General features: G+C 52.8%; 1 protein-coding gene across 1 annotated transcript in view; it reads left to right on the forward strand.

Annotated features, from left to right (window-relative positions):
• UMODL1 (uromodulin like 1) overlaps window positions 1–22,311 on the forward strand; it is an 80,992-nt gene that overhangs the window by 31,990 nt on the left and 26,691 nt on the right. Inside the window, exons 7-14 of the mRNA XM_004697315.2 lie at window positions 3,605–3,859; window positions 6,507–6,619; window positions 8,732–8,951; window positions 15,041–15,178; window positions 16,223–16,241; window positions 16,756–17,231; window positions 19,348–19,605; window positions 20,992–21,104. Of these exons, the coding sequence (XP_004697372.1) occupies window positions 3,605–3,859; window positions 6,507–6,619; window positions 8,732–8,951; window positions 15,041–15,178; window positions 16,223–16,241; window positions 16,756–17,231; window positions 19,348–19,605; window positions 20,992–21,104 (1,592 nt within the window). The remainder of the gene's footprint in view (window positions 1–3,604; window positions 3,860–6,506; window positions 6,620–8,731; window positions 8,952–15,040; window positions 15,179–16,222; window positions 16,242–16,755; window positions 17,232–19,347; window positions 19,606–20,991; window positions 21,105–22,311) is intronic.

Below are 22,311 nucleotides of genomic sequence, written 5' to 3' on the forward strand. Positions count from 1 at the left end.
TTGAGAATGATGAGGGCAATGAATGTACAAATGTGCTTTACACAATTGATGTGTGTATGGATTGTGATAAGAGTTGTATGAGCCCCTAATACAATGATTGAAAACAAAAAGAATAGTTGGAACATACAAGTGAGCTTTGCCATGGAACAACTGGACCGTTTACCCTCATTGATTTTTAGAAAGAAATGTTGCCCCTTTCTGGACTTTTTCGGTGAGACACACCTCTTTGTTTCTTAGAGCTGGGAGTGGCTTTAACCACAGTATCTTATTGCCTCAGTTCTGGACTCTGGGATTCCCAATTAAGGGTGTCAGCAAGCTGCGTTCTTTCCAGAATCTCTAGAGGAGAACCCTTCCTTTGCATGTGGATGCATCTTCACATGACTGTGTTTCATCTGTTTTGTCTCCTCTTTTATAAGAACACCCCTCAGATGGGATCAGGCCCCTAGTGCAGTAGGTCCCCGTGTTGACCTAATTGGTAGTGTATTTTGGGTCGCTATGAGTTGGAACTGACTCAACGGCACCTAACAACGACATCCACGAATTGATTTCTTATGTGGAATCATCTTTGAATTCTTCAGATAAATATCACCGAGTCATGGTGTATCATTCATTTCTTGTGGTACTAGGCTTGATTTGTTACTATTTTGTTGACCATTTTTGCATCAATGCTCAGGAAAAATGTTGGCCTGCAATCTATTCTCAGGATATTTTTGCCTTGCTTTCGAATCAGAGTAATGCTGGCCTCCTAGAGCGAGTTAAGGATTGTCCCTTCCTCTGCTATGTATTTGTGAAAGTCTGAGAAATACTGGTGTTAATTCTCTAATGTTTGGTAGAACTCCTAAGTGCATCCCTGCTCCAGACTTTTTGATTCAATGCTTTCCCTTGCTACATGCCTGTTAACCTTTTCTGGTTTTCCTTTAGTAAATGTAGGTAGCTAAGGGTTTCTAAGAGCCCTGGTGACACAGTGGGTTAAGTGTTGGGCTGCTCACCAAAGGTGAGCAGTCTTACTCTGTCAGAGGCAAATGCCGCCATGTGCTCTTGTGAAGATTCATTCACTCTCGGAAACCTGAGGAGCACGTCCACTCGGTCCCGAAACATCATTAGGAGTCAGAACTGACTCCGTGGTTGTGAATTTGGTTGCTGTGTATCTAGCCATTTGTCCATTTCAATCAGTTTATCTAATTTGTTGACATATAGCTGTGCCCGATGAGTCTCTTTTTTGTGTCTATACAGTTAATAACGTACCAGTTTCATTTCTCACTTTAACTAAAATGTGTGTCTTCTATTTATCTTTGCCAGTCTAGCTAGAGTGAATACATATTATTGATGCTTTCAAAGAATGTGCGTGCATGTGTGTGTGTTTCTCCTGGTTGATTTGCTGTTCTTTATACCCTTTGTCTCTGCTCTTAATGGTTAGTATTTACTGTCTTCATTTTTCTCGTGCTGCTTCCAAGACGTGCCTCCTCTTGGGCTTTCATCATTATTGTTACTATCATCTGATATGTTTGTGAGTCTCTTAGTATTGATTCTACATGGAAGTTTGTTGAGTTTCCTGGATGTGGAGGCAACCGTCCTTCCATAGATCTGGGCCCTCAGTATTCTGGTCTGTGAGTGGGAATTGGGTGGGAGAAGGGTGGCCCCACCCCTTGACTGCGCTTGCGTGGGGCTTGGCCTCAGCAGCGGACAGCTGGGGAGAGGATGGCCCTGGTCTTCTGGGATGAAGGCCCTTCAGCTGGTCTCGGGGTAAGAGGGAGCCCTGTGTTCTTGGCTGCAGCAGTTTGGAGTTCAGCCCCTGGTGAAGCTGTGAGGCAATGGGAGGAGTCTTGGTTCAAATGTCATGATCCTCACCCTTCTCACCTCAGTTTCATAGACGATCATGGGTAGGCATGGCCTCACTTGCTGTTTGCCTGCAGTACCATCTCCAGAAGTCTTTAATGATTTTGTTTGTTCAAAGACCTCGCCCATGTCACTGGAAAACAAGCCAGCAAACCCCTTCATCCTGTCATACTGAAAGCCCCTCTCCTCCCAGCCTGTTCATTTCTATTTTTCTTACTGTGGCTCTGTAAGTAATAACAAATAAAGTCCCGCATTGCTTTTAAATATATAGATAGAGCTGACTTCTGACGAGACAAGCATGACCTCAGGCTGAGGGTCATCAAGCTCTTATATAGAATGCATATCGCCCAGGCTACTTGTGGTAGAGCCGGACTATTTCCCTGGAAAAGAGCTTGAATTCTCTTCAAGTCCGAGAACCTATGAAGGGACATGGTGGCTGTAGGGCGGCAGACTCATCCTCCACGCAGGGGACCTGGGCGTGATTGCCGGAGGCACCCCTGGGTAGCCACCCTGGATAGTCTGTCAGGGGAGGCCTGTGGACGGCTATGAGGTTGGACCATTCACTGAAGCTTCTCCACCAGGACCAGGAAGAAAAAGCCCAGCGGTGTACTCTCCAAAAGTCAGCCCATGAAAACCTGACAGATCCCAACAGCTTCATTTCATTGTGCCTGGGGCCTCCCTGAGTCAGGATTGACTGACAACAACAAGACTGTCTAGAGTTTGCTCCTTGAAGTGAACGCATAGGGAGGATCATGCAGAACTCGCCGCCCGACTTCTGAGCCGCGTTTCTCCTCAGCATGATGGAGTAGCTGAAGACAGAAGCTCCTTGGGCACATGACGGGGTGTTAGCCACACATCCGAAAGGCCTATACTGTGAAATATGCCTGGGTGTTTACGTGTGATGAGTTGTCCACGACCCCAGGGAATTCTCATGGCCTGGGAACCCTTGATTCGGAGTCACGGCAAACACAACTCCGGGTTCTCTGCAGCTTGGATTAGTCGCCTTTCTAACGGCTCTCTGATTCAGGAGCTGAGATTGGAAAGTTTAGACTTATTTTGCTTCTCATTTCAACTTAACTGTCCCAACCTCCTCAGTGTAATCCTAACACACACACACACACCCCAAATCAGCTCCTTTTGAAGTTTATGATTGCAATTTTTTTTTAAGTGAGGGCTACTCAACCTCACTATTGCTCTTCAAACTAGGGGAGAACTAGATAAAGCAAAGGGTGCTGGGCTCTTCAAATGCTGAAGCACCGCTCTCTTACCTAGCGCTCTCTTACCTAGCGAGTTGGTAGTTCAAACCCATCCAGAGCATCTCAGGAGTTAGGCCTGGCATTCGGCTCTGGAAATGCAGCAGCCTTGATAACCCTGGGGCACACATTTCTATTCTGCACACAGTGGAGTTGCCAGGAGTTAGGATCAACCAGAAGGCAACCATTTTGGTTTGGGGTGTTTGGTTTTTTTTTGGTGTGTAAATTAAAGCAAAACTATATTACCTGCCATAATGATTCCTGGTGGCACTGTCCAGAAAGCACTGGACTACTAGCTGCAAGGTCGGGGGCTCAATTCCACCAGCTGCTCCATCGGGGAAAGACGAGGCTGTCTGCTCCTGCACAGATTTATAACCTCAGAAACCCAGCCTGGGCCTCTGTAAGTCGGCAGTGACTTGGTGGTAGGGGGTGGGGTGGGTTAATCTACCTACTTCAGGAGATAAAGGAATTCTTTCTGACACTTTATAAATTGTCCTCCTTTTGTGCTCGCATAGATTGTCCTCCCATCAGGAACTACACGATCTTCAATGTCACCAGCAGCAGTTTTCGAGTGTCTTGGGGTTTAAATTCCACCCAGAAGCACACCTTCCACGTCCAGGTTTACAAGGGCGAGGAGTTAGTCAGAAGTGCCAGCACCCACGGGACGGCCCTGCAGGTGGTGGGGCTGGAGGCCGGAGTGCTGTACCAGGTGAAGACCAGCTACTGGGAGTGCGGGGCCAACGCCACTGCCACGCTGACTGTCAGAACAGGTATGGCCACGTGGCAGAAGCCACCTCCTGCCTCTGGAGTTTGTCGTTCTGTCTCAGGCTCCCTCCTCGGGCTGCTGTACCAAAGTACTGCAAAGTCCATGGGCGTAGATGGCACACACTGACTGTCTCACAGCCTGGGAGTTTGCTCTGAGGCCAGTGGGCTGGCTCCTCAGGCTCAGATGGACAATCTGCTCATGCCTCGCCCCCCACCCCGGCTTCTGGCAGCACCAGCTGCTCCGTGGCCTGTGGATACTTCATCCCGTGGTATCTTCGCTGACTGTGTCTTGGTGTGTCTCCTCTTCTCTTTGCTAAGGACACCACCTAGAGGGCATTAGGGTCCTCCCTACTCAAGTATAACCTTATGTCAAGCGTAATGGGTAACATCTGCAAAGACGATTCCCACAAGGTCATGGTCATAGGTAGTGGGAGTTGTGCCTTCAGCATCCAATCCTTAACCTGTTCTAGTTTAGTCCTCTTGTTCTCAGAGCTTCTAATCTTTGTTCTTCCTAAATGAGGGCATGGGAAGTAATTGTGCCCCACGGTTCCTCGGGGCTCCAGCTCCTTCTGATACTGACCTAGTCTTGGCTGTCACAGGCTCCCCTCCCTTCTGGCATCTGTCGACATGGACACTGTGGAGATCTGGTCCCATTTTGGAGGACGGATAATAGATTTAGGGTTCTCAAAATGAACAACAACAAAAAGCCTGACTGCCATTGAGTTGATTCTGACACACAATGACCTTGAGGACAGGAGAGAACTGCCCTGCTGGTTTTCTAAGACTGTCAGTCTTTATGGGAGTAGAAAGCCTCATCTACCTCCTACAGAGCAGCAGGTGGATTTGAACTGTTGACCTTGTGATTAGCAGTCCAACACCTAACCCACCACACCAGCAGGGTTGCTATACAGGACCCTGGGTAATGCGATGGGAGTGGATTGAGCCCAAAGTTGACAATTTTAAGCTACTCAGAAGCCCCTTGAAAGTCAAGCCTGGGCACTTACTTCCTTGGGGTTGCAGCCCTTGAAAACCTTCTGGAGCAGTTGATTCTGGAACATGCAAGGTCATCATGAGTCAGCATTGATTTGAGGACAACAGGTAGGATGAGCAAACAGGTGGAATCATACATTTAAAGGCCTCTTAACCACCCTTGGTCTCCCAGGGCTGGGACTGCCTAACTCCAAACCATGGAACTAAATTTCACATTAAAATATTCCTAAAGCATGCCTCATCATCATGGGTGATGCCCATGAAGGGCAAACACAATGCACACTCATTTGTGCTACGAGGAAACCTCCTCCCAGCGAACACAACACACACACACACACACACACACACCCAGACTCCAGTTTCTAGAAGTCAGCTGGCCTGCCCATCTCTGCCTCATGACCCATCCTGCCCTCTGTCAGATCACAGGTATCACCTGGATTAGATACAGTGATGGAGGTGCTCCCCCAGCAGTGTGACCCTGCAGCTTCAAGGTGTGTGGTTTGGGAGTTGGGTAGGGGAGGTGAAACTGTAAGATATTCTGGCCTAAGTATTGGGGATATGTGTAGTTTGATCTGGAACAGGTAGGGTCCCCATCCTGGAGAGTCCAAGCTGATAACTCAGCAGGGTGAAGAGATAAAAGTCATTGGGTAGAAGATGCCACCCCAGGGGTCAGTCACAGGGATAGAGATTCACACTAGGGGCAGCAATTGATGGCATTAAGTTAGGGGAAGAAAAAGGAGCCCTTTAATGGGAGCGTCCAACCCTCTTTGTGAACTGATTTGAGGCTGATTCCTTTTGAAGTGGTCAGTGGCCAGGGAAGGTCCCTAGAAGTTTGGGAAAGGCCGCAGCCAACCAACATGCAAGTGCTTGGATGTGCAGGCCACTCCAATGATCCAGCCGGCTCCATCTCATTCATTTCTTATATCCTCAATATACTTGCAGGGTAAGTGAAAGATGTACTCTGCTCTCATTGAGGAAACTGAGACCAGAAAGTGGGGTTACTTATGGGAGAGTTACTCATGTGTGACTCTTGAGCTCCTGGGGTCCCCAATGTGCCACTTTTTCTGCTCCCTGCAAATGCACCATGCTCTCTTCCCAACTCATCCACCAAACTAGTTGCTGCTAAGTCAACTCTTGAGTGTGGATTCCTCCCAACTCAGCTACCGGACTCCAAGACTGCTCTGGATTTAACTGTGTCTTCCAAAAATCCATGTCAAATGGTTATTTCCAAATCTGTGGAGCTGACCATGTTTTGTTGGGTTAATTAGACCATACCAGAGTGAGTGGGTCCTAAACCTGATCTCTTCTCAGTCGTGCCTTATAAACTGAGACACACTCACAAGGCACAACGACAGCTGAAGAAAGTCAGAGGCTAGATTGCCGGTAGCTTCTCAAGGCTCAAAGAGACAAAGAAGAGCCTCCTTTGAGAGCCATGAACTTGGACTTCCAGTCTCCTGCACAATGAGACAATACATTTCTGTTCTTTAAAGTCACCCACATGTGATGTTTCTCTTTTAGTAATATTAGAGAACTAAGTCAGAGACTCGTGCTTCATTCTTTAATTTAAGTTTTATTTCTCAGCAGGATATGTTTTTTTTGGGGGGGTGGGGTGGGGCTTTTGATGAGACAGCTTCACACCACTTGCATGCCTTTCTGCCTCAGATGCCCAGGTGTTTGAAATCACGATAAGGATCATCAACCGCAACTTCACAGCGAAGCTACGGAACCGCAGCAGCGCGGAGTTCCAGGACTTTTCTAGACAGCTGCTGCAGGAGGTAATGCTGGCACACAGACACGTGGGACTCTTGTTGAGTGTTCTGAGCAAGGGCACCCAAGCCAAGCCAACCAGACCTACACAAACCCTGCTCTGTGCTTCCAGCCAAACGACCTCTTATCACGATCAGCTACATGGGAGGCTGAGCCCAAATTGCATAGTAATTACACACACACACACACTTGTATATTATTATTTTTTTCTTTATGGGTTATTTAATCTAGGTTTGGGTTGGGGCAATCCATCTTTAGGCTCAAGTGGTCTGCACTACTTGTTGGATTTTCTGTGGGCTGCGGTGACCTGGCCCCCTGTTTGGGTGTGCATTGTAGAATCATTTATCAATAGCCACAGCGCCCGTGTGGCTAAAGGCAGGCATCAGCACATGGTCTCAAAGAACCAACCCCCAACCAAACTCACTGCCATCAAGGCAGTGCCGACCCATAGCAACCCTGCAGGACAGGGTCAAACTGCCCCGTGAGTGTTCCAGATGGTAACTCCTAATGGGCCAAGAAAGCCCTGTCTGTCTTACCCATCCTTGGATGGTGCGTTGGAGGAAAGAGTGACATCACTAAGCTGAGGAATCGTGTACGGTCTGAGAATGTACCGGGAGCCCAAGCCAACAAGTCATCCTGCCAAAGTTTCACAGTGGCTAGCAAAGAACACCAGAGAACGAACTCCTGGCTGGGCAGCAAAGGGCTTTCTTATTCACAGGCCAACAGACAGCAGGAGCTTCCCATGAGCTCCCCGTGTCCCCACGCCCTCAGGGAGTCACATGAATGAGGGTTCAGAGGGCTGACAGGTGTGCAGTGGGCTGGCCCCACAGGGGTCAGACTTGAAGTGCAGGGAGCCTGAGCCATTGGGAACGGGTGCCTGGAAAGCCCGGCTGGACTTTGCTCCACTGGACCAGCTTGCGCCCGACTCAGGGAAACCCCATGAATGTCAGAGGAAAACCCAGGGGTTTTCAACGGCTGATTTTTGTTTTGTTTTGGAAAGTAGCTTGCCAGGTTTTTTTCTGAGGTGCCTCTGGGTGGTCTTGAACCTGTAAACGTCTGGTCCACAGCTGGGCATGCCAACTATTTGCACCCCCCATGAGGGATCTCTTTGGTGTCCTGGGCAGTGTAACCCAGGAGGAGGAGCCTTGGCAGTGCTGTGGTTGGGTGTGGGGCTCCTACCCTCTCAGTAGGCAGTTCAACAGCACTAGCTGGCCCTGGAGAGAGAGATGGGCTTTCTACTCCCGTGAAGAGCTGCAGTCTCAGAAACTCACAGGAGCAGTGCTAGCCTGTCCTATAGGGGTGTGATGAGTTGGCATGGACTCAATGGCAGTGGGTTTGGTTTGGGTTTTTAATACGGGAGACACTGCCCAGCAAGGTTGCTCACTATTATAGATATCCTTGCAAAAGTAGTCTGAAACAGAAGGAGAGGTGGTGTCTGCTCTCAAGAGTGTGAGGATGTGTGAGACCTGGGGAAGGTTGTCTCCCAACACTCCCCTGCAGGACACCTGCTTTTGAACTTGCTTAGAGAATCCCCTCTCTATGGTACTTCAATTGTGGGCGCAGGAGGGAGAGACCAAGGCTATGTCTCCTTTGCCCTGGTGGAAGTGGCTCTGCACCTGGCTCTGTGTTTCCTGGGGAAACAGGTGCGTGTGCATGTGTGCATGTGTGCATGTGTGCATGTGTGCGTGCGTGCGTGCGTGTGTGTGTGTGTGTGTGTGTGTGTGTTTGAGAGAGAGAACTCCAAATAGACCCAGGGATGACTCTCTGTCTCTCATACAAGTGACCTTCGTACTTGAGCTCAGAGCATCCAGAGGGGCTTTTCCGTCACTGGGAGCTGGATTGCTGGGAGTTCTCCAATAAACACCAGACTCAGGCCCGACCACCTCAGAACAGCCAACTGGGGAGCAGTGTGTGAGGAGGGTGAAGGGGTGAGGGGGGCGTGATGGGCGGGGCATGGTGGGCGCTCTGCGTGCTCCTCTCGGGTTGGCAGCGGTGCCTCTCCTTATCTCGAAGAGGGCAGATGGATGGCGTGCACCCCCCTTCGGCCTCACCTGGGCACGTGTTCTGCAGATAGGGGCATGGATGTTCCCTCTGAGGTACTGGTGCTTCTTCTTGCTCAGGTTGAAAAGTCTTTCCCCCCGGCTGTCGCCGACTTGCACAGAAGTGGGCAGCTGCGGGTGGAGATTGTCTCTCTCTGGGCCGGAAGTGTGGTTGTGAAGCTCCGACTCACAGTGCAAGACCCGCCGTCCCCAGTGTCTGTTTCCATGCTGTCCAGCATGCTCCCGCCGCTGTTCGCAAGCACAGTGTTCCAAGTCGACCAGCAGGGGACCCTAGTGCAAGGTAGGTTCTTCCCCTGCCCCACCTGGAGTGTGGCTCCAGGATGCCCCTCCCTCTTCTGGCCTGCATCATGGGAGCCCAAGCTAACGGGATCTCCCCCCACCCCAAAGACAAGGTAGTAAACAAAACACAAATCCTTGGTCAGCCTTCTCTCCCAGGCATTGGCTCCATGCTCTAAATGTGAGCCAGCTAGCCACACTTGAATTCATGGGCATTTCACACCTGGTTGCTGCAGGTGGTGCTGGGGTGGAGCCAATTCCCTGCGGAGTCACACCCCTGGAGCATCCTGGGTGCCTGGGGTAAGAAGAAGCCCTGGCTCGAGGATCCTGGGAGGGTGTAGACTAAGCGTTCTGGACCTTCCTGTGCTTAGGTGCAGGTCTAGTTCAGCAGCCCCCACAAGATTTGTTGTACTGGGAGTTTTCTCAGGTAGCAAGTGTGCAGAAGTCATAGAAGCAGGAGGGAGGGAGAAAGGGGAAGGGGAGGGGGCAGAATTGGAGGGGGAGGAGGGAAAGGGGAGAGGAAAGGAAGGAGAGAGAAGGGTGAGAAGGGTTGCAGCTCAAATGGAGGGATGAAGTTCCTTCAGGGCAGCGAGGGCACTGGCCAGGGGTGTTGGCATCAAGGGACCTGCATTTAGGGCTGCATCAGCAGAATGGGCTTCCCTGTGGCCCCTCAGCGGGCACTGGTCCTGAAGGGAGTTCTGCCACCTCCTCTGTGTGCTCCTGAGTGCTGACTCCACTCATAGCCCAGCCTACCTGCCCCCACTAAGAGTTCAGAGAAGGCCAGGTGCGTGTGCACCTTGAAGTCCCACCTGAAAAACACCTGCCTGCTCAGGCGGGGGTATCTCTGATCACCCAGCTGCTCACTACTGGTGAGGAAGGAAGTTACTTGTAACCCCACGCTTGCCTCGCTTACTGGGCCCTCCTTCCCGTAAGGGACTGTGTCTTTGAGAAGAGGCTGTGATTCTGTAGGAAGGGGTTGTAGGATTGGGGGAGAGACAGGCGCCAGCCAATCCTACAAGCAGAATCTGTGGTGTGAATAGAAAATGGGAGATTTGGTTTCTATGGATGGTGAGTAAGTAAGCACAAGCCAGCCCCTGCTTACTTTGTTTTGTGGTGATTTGGCAGTACTCAGAGCCCCTTTAGGGCTGTGGCCCGCTGTACTGCTGGGGCCCACCTGGCCGTGCAGGGGTTGGGGGTCTTGCAGGTGAGCACTTAGCTTGTGCCACAAGGGCCTCTCTGAGAGCAAGCCTCAGCTGTCCTCAGTGGACCAGCCCTCCACTCTTGCGGTTTCTCCATGGAGCAGGGCTCAGACTGTCCCTCATCTCTGCTGAGAGAGGACAGTGGGCAGGAGGGATGTAGTGAGCTGAAATGAAGAGCCCCCAAGTGATAGGCCCATTCTCACTGCCACTGAGTTGGTGCTGGCTCATAGCAGGCCTCTAGGGTATAATTGCCCCTGTGGGTTTCTCTTTAGGGGAGTAGAAAGCTCTAATGGAAGATCTTGCCTCTCCCAGCTTACGGTGGCCTCAGCTATCTCCACAGGACTGCTTCCCCCTGTTTCTGTGTGCCTTCTCATCTTTTATAAGGCCAGCACTTCGAGGGACCACATTAACTGATATATCCTCAAAGACCCTATTTCCAGACAAGGTCACATTCATGGGCATGGGGTGAAGATGTCAATCTCTCTCTTGGAGTGACATAATTCAATCATAGCCGTGGCTTGTTATTTATTTATTCATTTTCAAAGATTGGATTACTTGACTGTATTTCACATGAGGTCGTGGCCACAAGCAGTCCGCCTTAATAAAGTTGACAATTAGCTTCGCTCAGATCGTTTTTCATAATGTGCCTCAAAAAAACGTAGTCATCTTATGAATTGTTCTGCAAGTCACATCTACAAGAGCTTGGAAACCAGCAGTTAGGAAATGAAAGCGCAGGTGAAGACAGGTTAAAACGGCGACGGGAACCGTGCAGGTTAGGCGCGACTCAGATCCTACCGCTTCCTCACGACTCATCACTGTGAGAAGGCTGTGCCTTCAGCTCGCTCCTCTGCTCCTCCAGGTGGGAGGACATACCTTCTCTGCCTGGTTTCATCGCACCTTCTCGATCCAGCCAATGTCCTCTAACATCAAGTGCTTTCCCTTTGAAGTCCCAAACACGGACTGACACCCCGCATTCCCCACCCTGGGCCGTGTCTCCATCTCTGCTGCTGCTGCGCTGCTTGGGGACGATGGTGGGGCCCTGGGCGTGTCCCCAGGCTTTTGCTTCTTCGCAGGCTTTTCTGGAGCAAGCTGCCTTCCCCTCTTCAGCTCTGTGTCGACGTCAGGATTAGAATCGCTCACTGCCCGAAGAGCTTGACTTTGACTTAGGCATGGGCCTGGCCGTGCAGCCTGGTGGTCTCCTGCTCACTCGCTCGCTCGAGACCCACAGCCGCCTTGTTTCTCCTGCGTCTTTGCAGATGGCATGAAGGTGCGGGCCCTGAAATGAAACCGCCCTGGATTAGAAACCAACCCCAGCCCCCTGCCGCTGGGTCCGTTCCGACGCATAGTGACCCCTAAATAGGGTTTCGAAGACAATAAATCTGCACGGGAACAGTTTTCTCAGGCTCATCTTGTCCTTTGGAGTGCTGCTGGGCTCGGGCCACTGGCATTGCAGTTGGCAGGCCAGTGTCTAGCCCACAGCGACACCAGGATGCCTCTCTTGGATTAAGTGTCCCTCTATCCCCAGCCCACATTTTATTACTGAACCCCTGCTGCCACCTGGGCCTGGTGAGCAAAGGAGACAGGGGGGGCCTCATGTGCCCCCCAAAGCCTGCAGGAGGCTTCCCACTTCCATCAACATTTTGGCCATCCTCCCTCACCTCTGGAGACCCTGGAGAAGCAGGTGCTTGGTCCCCTGCTTCCCTCGCCTGATGCTGAGCTAAGGGGCCCTAGTGGCACAGTGATTCAACAACTCAGTTGCTAACCCAAAGGTTGGCAGTTCAAACCCACCAACGACTCCTTGGACAAAGCTGTGGCAGTCTGCTTCTGTCAAGATTACACCTGCCTCCTTCCTCATGTAAGACAGAATAAAGCCGTCGGGGGCACCCTCTGAGCACGCTTGTGGGATCTCTGCTTGAAGGAGTCCAGGGCCAGGTGATACTGGACATCAAAAACAGACACTCCATGCCTGGTATGATGGTGTGAACCCCGATTCTCCCTGCCTTGGCTCTCCTCCAGGGCCCAGCTCCCTGGCCAACCTGGTCTGTGCTCAGCCGAATGCGCTACAGGAACACCCTGGACAGCTCAGGCAGGGCCCAGAGGCTGGCAAAGGGACTCCCCTGGGTCCTGGGGCAGCCTAGGCAGTTTGTGCTGGCCCTAGGGAAAACCTGCATTTACGAAGACTATAGGAGGCAAAGCTGGAATCCCGCCGCATTTTTCTCTGAACAGAACTGAGAGCAAACACAAACACAGAACCCCTCACAGTGACCCCATGTGTGTCAGCAGAGAACTGTGCACCAGCGGGGTTTCAAGGGCTGATCGTCCAGAAGTGGATCATCAGACTTTTCTTCTGAGTCACCTTTGGTTGGGCTTGAACCTCCAACCTTTTAGTTAGCAGTTTGTTAGCTGTTTGCATCACTCAGGAATTCTGAATGAGTCCTTCTTTTGACTTAAATTCCAGGCCCATCTGAGCTCACTGGCCCTTGAGCAGGGCTCAGCAGGCTCCCGATGGTGCCTCTAACAGCAGCATCTTGTGTGTAGGAGAGCGCTAGGATCCTGGAGCCTCACTGGCCTGGGCTCAGGACATACCACGGAGACTCATGAGCCCGCATGCCCCAATTGACCCAGACAGCTCTTTTCAAAGCCCTTCTTGGCCAACAGGGACCCCCCACCACCACCACCACCACTGGCATCCCAGCCCTGGGGTCTGGGACAGGCAGTGATCCCAGAGCTGACACTAGGCTGCAGGATGGAATTGTAAGGGGGGAGAGGGGGAGTTGGCCCTCCGGAGCTCCTCCACACAATTATCGCTTAAGGTTGGATTGCATGTGTATTGCATGTGACAATCTAAAGAAGAAGTTGTTGAAGAACACTTGGCTGATTATACCTTAGATTGCTAAGATATTTTTCTAGCAGCTGATCTTTCCTCAGGAGGCGTCTCAAGTAAGTGAGGCACATTCTCACATCTCAGTTGCTCTAGGGAGCTCATGAGGAAAGGCCAATGGTTAGGAAAGGGCATCCCATAAGAGGACCAGCACACTTTAGTCCTTAAAGTCACATCCTTGCTTTCCAACCCTTGAAAGAAGTCATGTGCAGCAGACTACCCAAGCAGTGTGTTGTTTGAGCGCTTGACTGCTGCTTCCGTGAACACCGGTTGTGGATCCAAGCAAGACAAATTCCTGGACCACTTCCACCTTCTCTCCATGTATCGTGATGTGACCTGCTGGTCCAGGAGTGAGGATTCAGATTTGGGTTTCCTTTACCTAGTGTCGGAACCCATCCTGAAGACTGCAACCCTTGATGTTCCTTTGAGGACTAAGGTGCGCCTGACCCAAGCCAGGGTGTTTTCAATCGCCTCGTATGCACGTGAACGTTGGACATGGAACAAAAAGACTGAAGAAGCCTCGGTGAGCTTCAATGATGGTGCTGATGAAGAATCTGGAAGGTACCACGGACTGCCAAAAGAACCATCAAATCTGTCTCGGAAGAAGTACAGCCATAGGCTTCATTTCATGTGCCTTGGACCTGTTATCAGAAGAGACCGGTCTGTAGAGAAGGACATCATGCTTGGGAAAGTGGAGGGGCAGGGATAAAGAGGAAGGCACTCGATGCTCCGGATTGGCACAGCATTTGCAGCAATGGCTCAAACAGAAGGACGATTGGGAGGATGGCGCTGGGCCAGGTGGTGTTTGCAATGAACTCGAAGGGATCTGACAACAGCAGAGAGGGTCAGCAGAAGTGAGGGGAGCCCTCCCTGGCATGGATTGATGGGGTAGCCACAGAAGCAGTGTGGTGCTCCCTGGCCCCCATGAAGGTGATGCAGGGCCTGGCTATGTTTGCTGGGTTGTGCACGAGGCTGCTGTGAGCCAGAGCTGGCAGGGGACACCAGCAGTAGCAGCACAGGATGCCTGGTTCAGTGGTATGACAGCATCTGGGGGACCATCAAGGTCTTTGTATAGAACAGGCAAGGGGATGGATGCAGACGTTACCGGGGAAACCGGAAGGGAAGAGCGGAGGTGAGAGGGAGAACAGGGGCTACATTTTCTGTTTCACTTTGCGGCCTCATGCCAGTCCTCGCTGACAGATGATTAGACAATGGGGGGTTAGCATGGGCAGGGGTGAGGGGTGAGCAATTGCATGGGCAGACACTGGGGGCAGGGAGACTGGGGATATTTCCTGGAATGGGGGACGGGTACTTAGCATACTCCCTTGCCCCAGTCAGAAGGATCTAGGCTTCCGGTTGGAAAGGCAAGCTGTGGGTTCTTTAGGCCCCTAGAGTCATTTCCAGGACATGGGGAGAAGACACCCCAGCATCATCCCTGCAGCTGTTGAGACACCTGGACGCTATAAGCTGACACCCAAAGCCATGTTAACCTGACACGTCTTGAGGCAAATATATTTCTATTTCTTCATCAAAGCACTGAGTATTAGGAGGGTGTTGGTCCATTACAAGGAAGGAAATAAAATCTCGATGTTTGGGGTTCAGGAAAATAGGGTAAACAAGACAGAATCACTGTCACGCTTTGGGGAGCGCATACAGGGAAACCTGTGAGATGAGAATTTGATAAGCCACTGCTTTGTTTACCCAACTGTCCCCCGTTCCACCTCACCAAGCACCTGGGCACCACAGACCAACCACACTGACACACAGAGCTAACTTGCAGGTGCCCCCAAATAAGACGAGGCCTGGCTTGCCCCCTGGGCCTGAATACAGGGTCTCAGGGGCAGGGTCTCCATGCAGGCCCTTCTGCAGGGGCACTGGGGACTAGAGGTGCTTGCCAGAGCCCAGTGTTTTCCCATCTGCTCGAGGCCCTACCCTGTGCAGTCCAGAGGGAACGAGGGAGCAAGTGGCTGCACTTTGTGAGCATGTGTCTGTCTGTCTCTGTCCGCTTGGCAGACTGGGATGAGTGTGCAGACCCCTCGGAGAATGACTGCTCAGCCGCTGCTCAGTGCCTCAACCTGGAGGGTGCCTATACCTGCCGCTGCCAGATCGCCAGGGATGCCAACCCCTCCCGGGCAGGGCGGACCTGTGAAGGTGGGTGTCCTGGGCCCGGCTCTCGAAGGAGCTGGCCGACTTTGTCCTCAGACACGGAGGGCACAGTGCCCGGGCCTGCAGCGCCTTCAGGAACCCAGGTTTTGATTTCAGGTTCTCTTCAAAAAGAAAGAAATTCGGATCCTAGTCCCTCCGTTGCAGCCAACGCCGCCTCACTGTGACTCAGGGTAGCCTGGGCTCCATGGGGTTTTCAATGGCTGACTTTTCAGAAGTCGGCTGCCAGGCCTTTCTTCAAAGGTGCCCAGGGAGGACTTGAAACTCCAGCTATTTTGTGAGTAGCCATGCCCATCTGCGAACCCAACTCCCTGCCTCGGACCCAGGTCTGACTCATAGCGAACCCATAGGACAGGGTGGAATTGTCCCTGTGGGTTTCCGAGACTGTCCCTCTTTATGGGAATAGAAAGCCTCACCTTTCTTCTGTGGAGCGGCTGGTGGTTTTGAACTGTTAATCAGCCCAGCCTGTCACCCAGGACACCACCTCTGGGGCTCCTCCTCCCACACGGTAGTCATGAGTGCACGTGGTGGTGAATCAGCCTGGATCTCATTCATCTTGATCTCAGTGCGCTTGTACAGACTTTGCAGTGTGGGAAGGAGCTCCTGGGAGTCATCACAGCCATAAGCCCGCAAGGATGTGCAGCCAACCCTCCCCCACCCCACCCCCGCCCCGTGAGCTGAGCATGAATAAGTGGCCAACATGAGGTCTCCTGAGCTCCATTCTTGGTGCGTCTCGGCCACAAGTCATTTTTGGAACCGATTCTGTCAGCTGGTCACATTCTCTCTGGCGTGCAGTACTGAGTGGCCTAAGGAGGCGGCCACCCCCAGACTGCGTGCTGATGCTCCACGGGGCATGCCTGGCCTGGGTGCCGCTGCAGCAGGGAGTGAGTGGGTGTGTGGGTGTGGTGGCGGCCTTTGTCATCCCCAGCAAAGCTGGGGAGCGTGCTGAAGCATAGCTCTTGTTCTTTTAAAAATTTTTTTAGAAGAGGGGGTGATAGTGTGTATTATCTCCACTGTCTCTTCTCTTTTCAGTATTCACCCCCAACGTGCAGTGAGCTGCTAAGACTGACCCCGCCGAGGTTTCTCACTCCCCACATGGGTCTCAGGGTTAAATGGCGGCTGCAGCACCCTGGTTTTGCAGCCCTGAGACAGTTCCCCTTTTAGGATTTAGCGGAGTCATGGATTAAACAAGGCACCTGCCTTGCTCCTTGCAGAGTTCTGGGGAGACTGCAGATACAGACCCCTTTAATGATTCAGATACCAACCAACGCAATCCAGGCCCCTGTGCTGGGCTCACCTGGAGAACGCCAGGGCCATCTTGCTGCATGGCCTGTGTGCTCCTCTCGGACGGGGCTCCCTCAGTGTGGGGCGGGCTCTGATAGCCTTTAGACCAGACGTCTGAGTGTGATGTATGTCCCAGCAGGTGAGCTAGTGAGCTCTCTGGATGGCAGGCAGCCTCCAGCAACAGGGGCACCCACCCCAGCCCTTGGGACTGAAGGCTCCGCTGATGGCACTGCAGTGGCTGCAGGCAGGCCCACCCTTGTGACCCCTGGCTTGTCACACAGCCCCGGGACCCTGGGGAACTCCTCAGCAGCAGACCAGGCCCAGAGCCCTGCACCCCTGCTCAGGAGAGGGCACGAAGGCAGCACAGCCGAGCAGGACAGGAACAGCACGGGGCACGGCATGGAGGAGGAGGTGCCCAGTGCTGCCCCAGGCCTGCGGACTGGCCATTGGATGGGCCAGGTGACCAGCACTGGGGCTTCCAGTCCAACCTACAGCTCCCTCCTGGAAGACTCAAATGGCCCACTGGACCCCTTGGGTCAGTTACTTCAAAATTCAACTGTGGAGCCCAGCTCCCGGCTCACCCCCAGAACAAGCCCCACGGACCACATCATGTGGCACCCCAGCTCCCCGGTGGAGCAGGACACACCACCAGCACCTCTGAACACCACACGGCCATGGGACTTGGACCCGGGGCCTCCCAGTTCCCCAGACCTGCCATCAGCCTCCAGCCCTGCTTCTCCAGAGACCCCCGCCTGCGGTGAGTGCTTGGAAGGTGCCTCCTGGCCAAGGCCGCCTGGCTGAGGAGAGGTGGGAGGGCAGGTGCCCAGGCCCTGAGGGCTGGGCAGTTTCAGGCTGTGAGGACTCATGGCCACGGCAGACCCTAAGGACCCTTTGGAAGTACTCGGGTGCCATTCTCACGTTCGCGTCTCTCTGCCAGGGCGCAGAGTGACCGTGCACCTGGCGGCAGGTGGCTACTTCACTAAACTGAGGGTGCCTCCCTGTCTCTCCAGCCCCTCACTGCTCCCCCACACCACAGCCTCCCTCTTTGCAAGCAGGCCGGGCAGGAGGTAGGGCTTCCCGGGTCATTTGAGGCCTGTATGTGCTGGAGTGCCCCCAGCTGTGCCTGCACCCCAGCAGTCATGCACCCCAGTAGTTTTGTACACCCCAGTAGTGTGCACACTCACTTCACAGTAGTTCTGCTCCCCCCAGGAGTGTGTGATCCCAGAGCCATTGCACCCTGTCTTCTTCTAGGTTAACCCCCATCAGTGCACTGTGCCCTCTACCGTCCCAGGTCTGAATGGATGCCCAGGCCCCATAGAAGAACAGCAAGAGCTCCCGGGCTCCCTGAAAGGGTGGTCTGTGTCCACACCAGCCACCCTCTCATCAGCCCATGTAGACCCAGGCTTTAGAAGGTGACCAGCTGCTCGGGGCAGCCATCTGGCACCTGCTTACTACACCCACCACCCAATTCCGATGCATAGCAACCTGGAAAACAGAGGAAACTGTTCCTTTAGGGTTTCTGAGACTGTACATTTTATGGGGAGCAGGCAGCCTCATTTTTCTCCCATGGAGCTACTTGTGGATTTTAACCCCTGACCTTGTGGTTAGCAGTCCCATGCCACCAGAACTCCTCTGGAACCAGCTTGGGGAGCCTTTATTGCTGGAAGTCCAGAAACCTCGGGGATATCTTTGAATCACTCCCTGAAACAAACACAACCCCAAATCCTTGGCGCTCCTCCTGTGGGGAAGGGGTGCCTTCCAGGCAGTGAGGGGATACCCTGGTGTCTCCTGAGACCGTGATGTCCCCAGGATAGGACCAAGGCAGAAAGTCATGGACTGCACCATCCCTCTGCCTGTGCCCTCTGCACCTGGAGAGGGTGTGGAACCTGAACCCTGAGCGTTAGCCTTTCTCTGGGACAGATTCTCCTTGGTGGAGAGAAAAGAAGCAGTTCGAAACCACCAGCCGCTCCTCTGGAAAAAGATGAGACTTTTACTCCCATAGAGAGCGACAGTCTCAGAAACCCACAGCGGCAGTTCTGCCATCTCCGGTAGGGTCACTATGAGTCAGCATTGACTCAATGGTGGTGAATTTTTTTTGTTTGTGTGCTCAAAGGCATTTGCATTAAAATGACCACGGGTGAGGACTTCAGGGGGACCCGGATTGAGGTCTGAGAAATCCATGTCTTGGCCCCTCCTGCCTTCATCAGGCACGGTTGGCTCATCTGTCTCATGGGTGACGTTTGAAGAAAAAAAGGGCATTAACCATGGTCACCCTGACCTGGCGGACAAAAACCTGGGGCCAATTTTTGCTGTCTGGACTTCGGGAAAGGTTAGGCAGAATGAAGACACCAACAGCCACGGCTGAGCCTTTTATAAATGCCCCTTAAAAAAACAAACTCACTGCCATCGAGTCAATGCCGACTCGTAGCTCTCCTTCGGGACAGGGTAGAAGTGCCCCTGGGGGTCTCTGAGACTGTCACTCTTTATGGGAGTAGAGCTCAAGTTCACAGCCATGGAGTCAATTCTGACTCATGGCCACCTCGCAGGACAGGGTAGCACTGCTGTCGGTTTCTGAGACTCACTCTACAGGAGTAGAAAGCCTCATCTTTCCCCTGTGCAGCGACTGGTGGTTTTGAACTGCTCACCTTGTGGTGAACCGCCTAATGAGTAGCCCACTCTGCCACCAGGGCTCCTCATACATGTGTCTCATTGACGACAGCCTTGAAAGTCCAGCCCTTATCTTGTGAGCTGGAGGCTATCATTCCACAGTGCTCCTTTGTGATCTTCAGCGCTAGCGGAAGTTTCTCTTTATCCTTCTCCCTGGAGCAGGGTGATGGGCTGTAATTCTAGCGTTTGTCTGTTTCGCCTTCCAGTCCCCATCCCCATCCAAAAGGTCAGGGTCTCCAATGTGACCGGCACCAGCTTCCACGTGGCGTGGGAGGCAGGGCCCGTCCTGAGCTCCTCTTTCCTGCTCACCCTGACCTCTGCACCGAACCTCACCCTGGACCTCGAGACCCAGAACACGAGTCTGATGCTGCTGGGGCTGGAGCCGGGCGTGCTGTACAAGCTTGCGATCGCAGCCGCAGCGTGTGGGAAAGAAGGCGCCAGGGCGCACTTCAAAGTGAGGACAGGTAACGTTCCAGAAGCCCTTCGCTGCTCGTTCTTGTCCTCGTGGGAAGGTAAAGACACGCATCCAACAGCTTTCAGGTGCCGTGAGGCTTTTTGAAGATGGGGCTTTGTTTGAGGGATTCCATCTTCTCAGGGTAGTGAAGTCTTACATACCCCACACTCAGATGGTTGGCAAGTGCCCAACTTGCTGCCCTAGTTGCTCCAGGCTGCCAGCAGAGCCTCCACCATCGCGGGCAGCCCTTGGCTCGCTGGCCAGCCTCATGTGGCATCTGTGTCTCTGTGTCTCCTCCGCTCTTTTTGCGATCCAGGGGTGCTTAGGTTTGGGGTCCACTCTACTCTGGTCTGACGGTACCCACATGAAACCCAACCCCTATTTTCAAACAGGATCACATCCACAGGTATGGGGTGGGGGTAGGGCTGACTTCAGTACTCACATTTTGGGGGACACAATTCAATGGGTGACACACACAACCTTCCCGATGTCAGGACAGGTGTTGGGCAGGCCAGGGGTGAAGAGGCGCCGCCATGGCCAAGTGCTGCAGATGTTCTGCACGGAGGCTGCAGGCCGCCCCCGGGGTATGCCAAGCCTCACCAACCGTACCCAGGGAGTGTGGGTGGGGTCTCTGTCCAGCTGTCTCCATCACTTAACACCCCGCCCCCTACTCTCATGGGGCCTCCTGCACTTGGCTCTCAGGGAGGGACGATGATGAAAAGTCTAACTGGGAGGCAGACATACACTCCTCGGGGAATGCTTCAGGGCCTGCCCTACGCAAAAAAAAAAAAGAGAGAGAGAGGCCATCATTGAATTGAGGGTTAGCAAATTAGACATTGACCCCAAGGAGTAGAAGCTAATCCTCATGGATAGCTATGTAAGACTCTCTGCCATGCAGACTCACGGCGACCTGTTGGACAGGGTACAGTGGCCCCTGAGCATTGCTTAGATGCTCCCAAGGGGCTGCCGGCCTTGCACTGAGCAGCCCAAATGTGTAACCAATGTGTAGATAAACCCGGGCTGCTTTATCTATAGCCAAGAGAAATCCCTCTTCTCTCTCTCCCAGTGGCATCTGTAATCTCGATATTTTCTTAAGCTACAACTTATTCGAGTAGCAAATGCATGGGTGAAGTTGCAGAGTACTTGCCCAAGAGCTGTGTTCTCCAGAGGGAGGCTGGGAGGGGGGGTTTGGGGGTACACCTGTTCTCCCTGGGATTTGTCCCTGGGTCCCCTGGAGTCTGGGCACTCGATGCTGCAAGGCTGAGTGCCTCGTCAATGTAGGCTCTTCATGGCCAAGTGCAAAAGCACTATTATTGGTACTGAAATGGCAGCCGATCACTTTACATTTTTTAGCCTATGACTTTATATGTAAGCATTTTAATTCTCTGCCCTGTAGCGGCCCAGAAGCTCACCGGGAAAGTGCGAATAGCCAATGTCGAGTATTCGGAATCCTTCTGCAATGCCAGCAGCAGGGAGTACCAGGACTTCCTAGAACACTTCTTTACCGAGGTACGTTGGTGGCAGTGTCTGGTTCCCTTTGGGAACATGAGGGATGGCGGGGAAAGAGGTGTAGAGCTCCAGCTTCATCCAGCAGGACTTCTGTTGTGAGCCTAGGAGAGCATCCTCCATTGGGAAGGAAGCTGGGGATTACCTTCTTGGGCTGGCAGACAGGGGGCAAACCTTTGTTCTCTGCTGCCCCCTGGCTTTGTGTGGCTGTCTTCCCGGGAAACTCTTTATGGATGATAGGGTCTTATGGAGAAGGAAGGCGGCCTGACAGCATAGTTTGTGGGCTTAACACTTGTCTGGTAAATGCAAAGTCCACGGTTCCGGTCCATCAGCCGCTCTACAGGAGAAAGATCTGGCTGTCCGCTCCCATCTAGATCCAAGTCTTAGAAACCCTGTGGCACACTTGGACTCAGTCCCCCAGGGTGGCTGTGAGTTGAAGTCTACTGGAGGGCACTGGGTCGGTAGGTGGAGCAGGAAAAGCACCGTGGTGGCTCAGCGGGTAGACCTCAGCTGGTGGGTGGAAAGGGCAGCACTTCTAACCCACAAGCTGCTCCAAAGAGGTGGTATTCATCAGCAGCGTCTTACCTGAGCAGGGCAGAGGCCAAAGAGCCTCATGGCTGAGAAGCCAAGGAATCGAGAGAGGCCTGCCTGTGGGCATGGCTGAGAAGAGGCTGTCCTAGCCAAAGAACTGTGTCCTGAGCATTTTTTGGCCTTGAGTCATAACCCGTTAGCTCCCTTCATAAACCCCGTCAGTGTAAATATTGTCTGTGAGTGCTGTGTGACCGTCGCAGAGAACCATCCCACCCACCAGAGAAGCACAGAGAGCCTTGGGAGAGACTGTTGACGTCAGAGCTGGTAAGAACCTTGGAGACTGGAGGCATTTCTGACCCCTGTCATCGGACTCGGGTGGACTAGTGTGGGGTGGAGCCTCCCACCCTGTGAAGTCAGAGGAGGGTGTGGTTTTGTACAGTACTCCATTTTGTTTATCCGTTCACCTGCTGATGAACATTTCAGATGTTTCTATTTCTCACTATTATGTATAATAAAAAACAAAGATCCAACTCACTGTCACAGTCGATGCCAACTCAAAGTGACCTCAGAGGACAGGATAGAACTGCCCTTATGAGGTTTTGAGACCGTAACTTTTTACAGGAGTAGAAAAGCCCGCCTTTCTCCCAAGGAGTGGTTGGTAGCTTTGAACTGCCGGCCT

The sequence above is a fragment of the Echinops telfairi genome, unplaced genomic scaffold, assembly GCF_000313985.2.
Source record: "Echinops telfairi isolate 266 unplaced genomic scaffold, ASM31398v2 ScPeMD7_7469;HRSCAF=8507_0, whole genome shotgun sequence".
Taxonomy (NCBI): domain Eukaryota; kingdom Metazoa; phylum Chordata; class Mammalia; order Afrosoricida; family Tenrecidae; genus Echinops; species Echinops telfairi.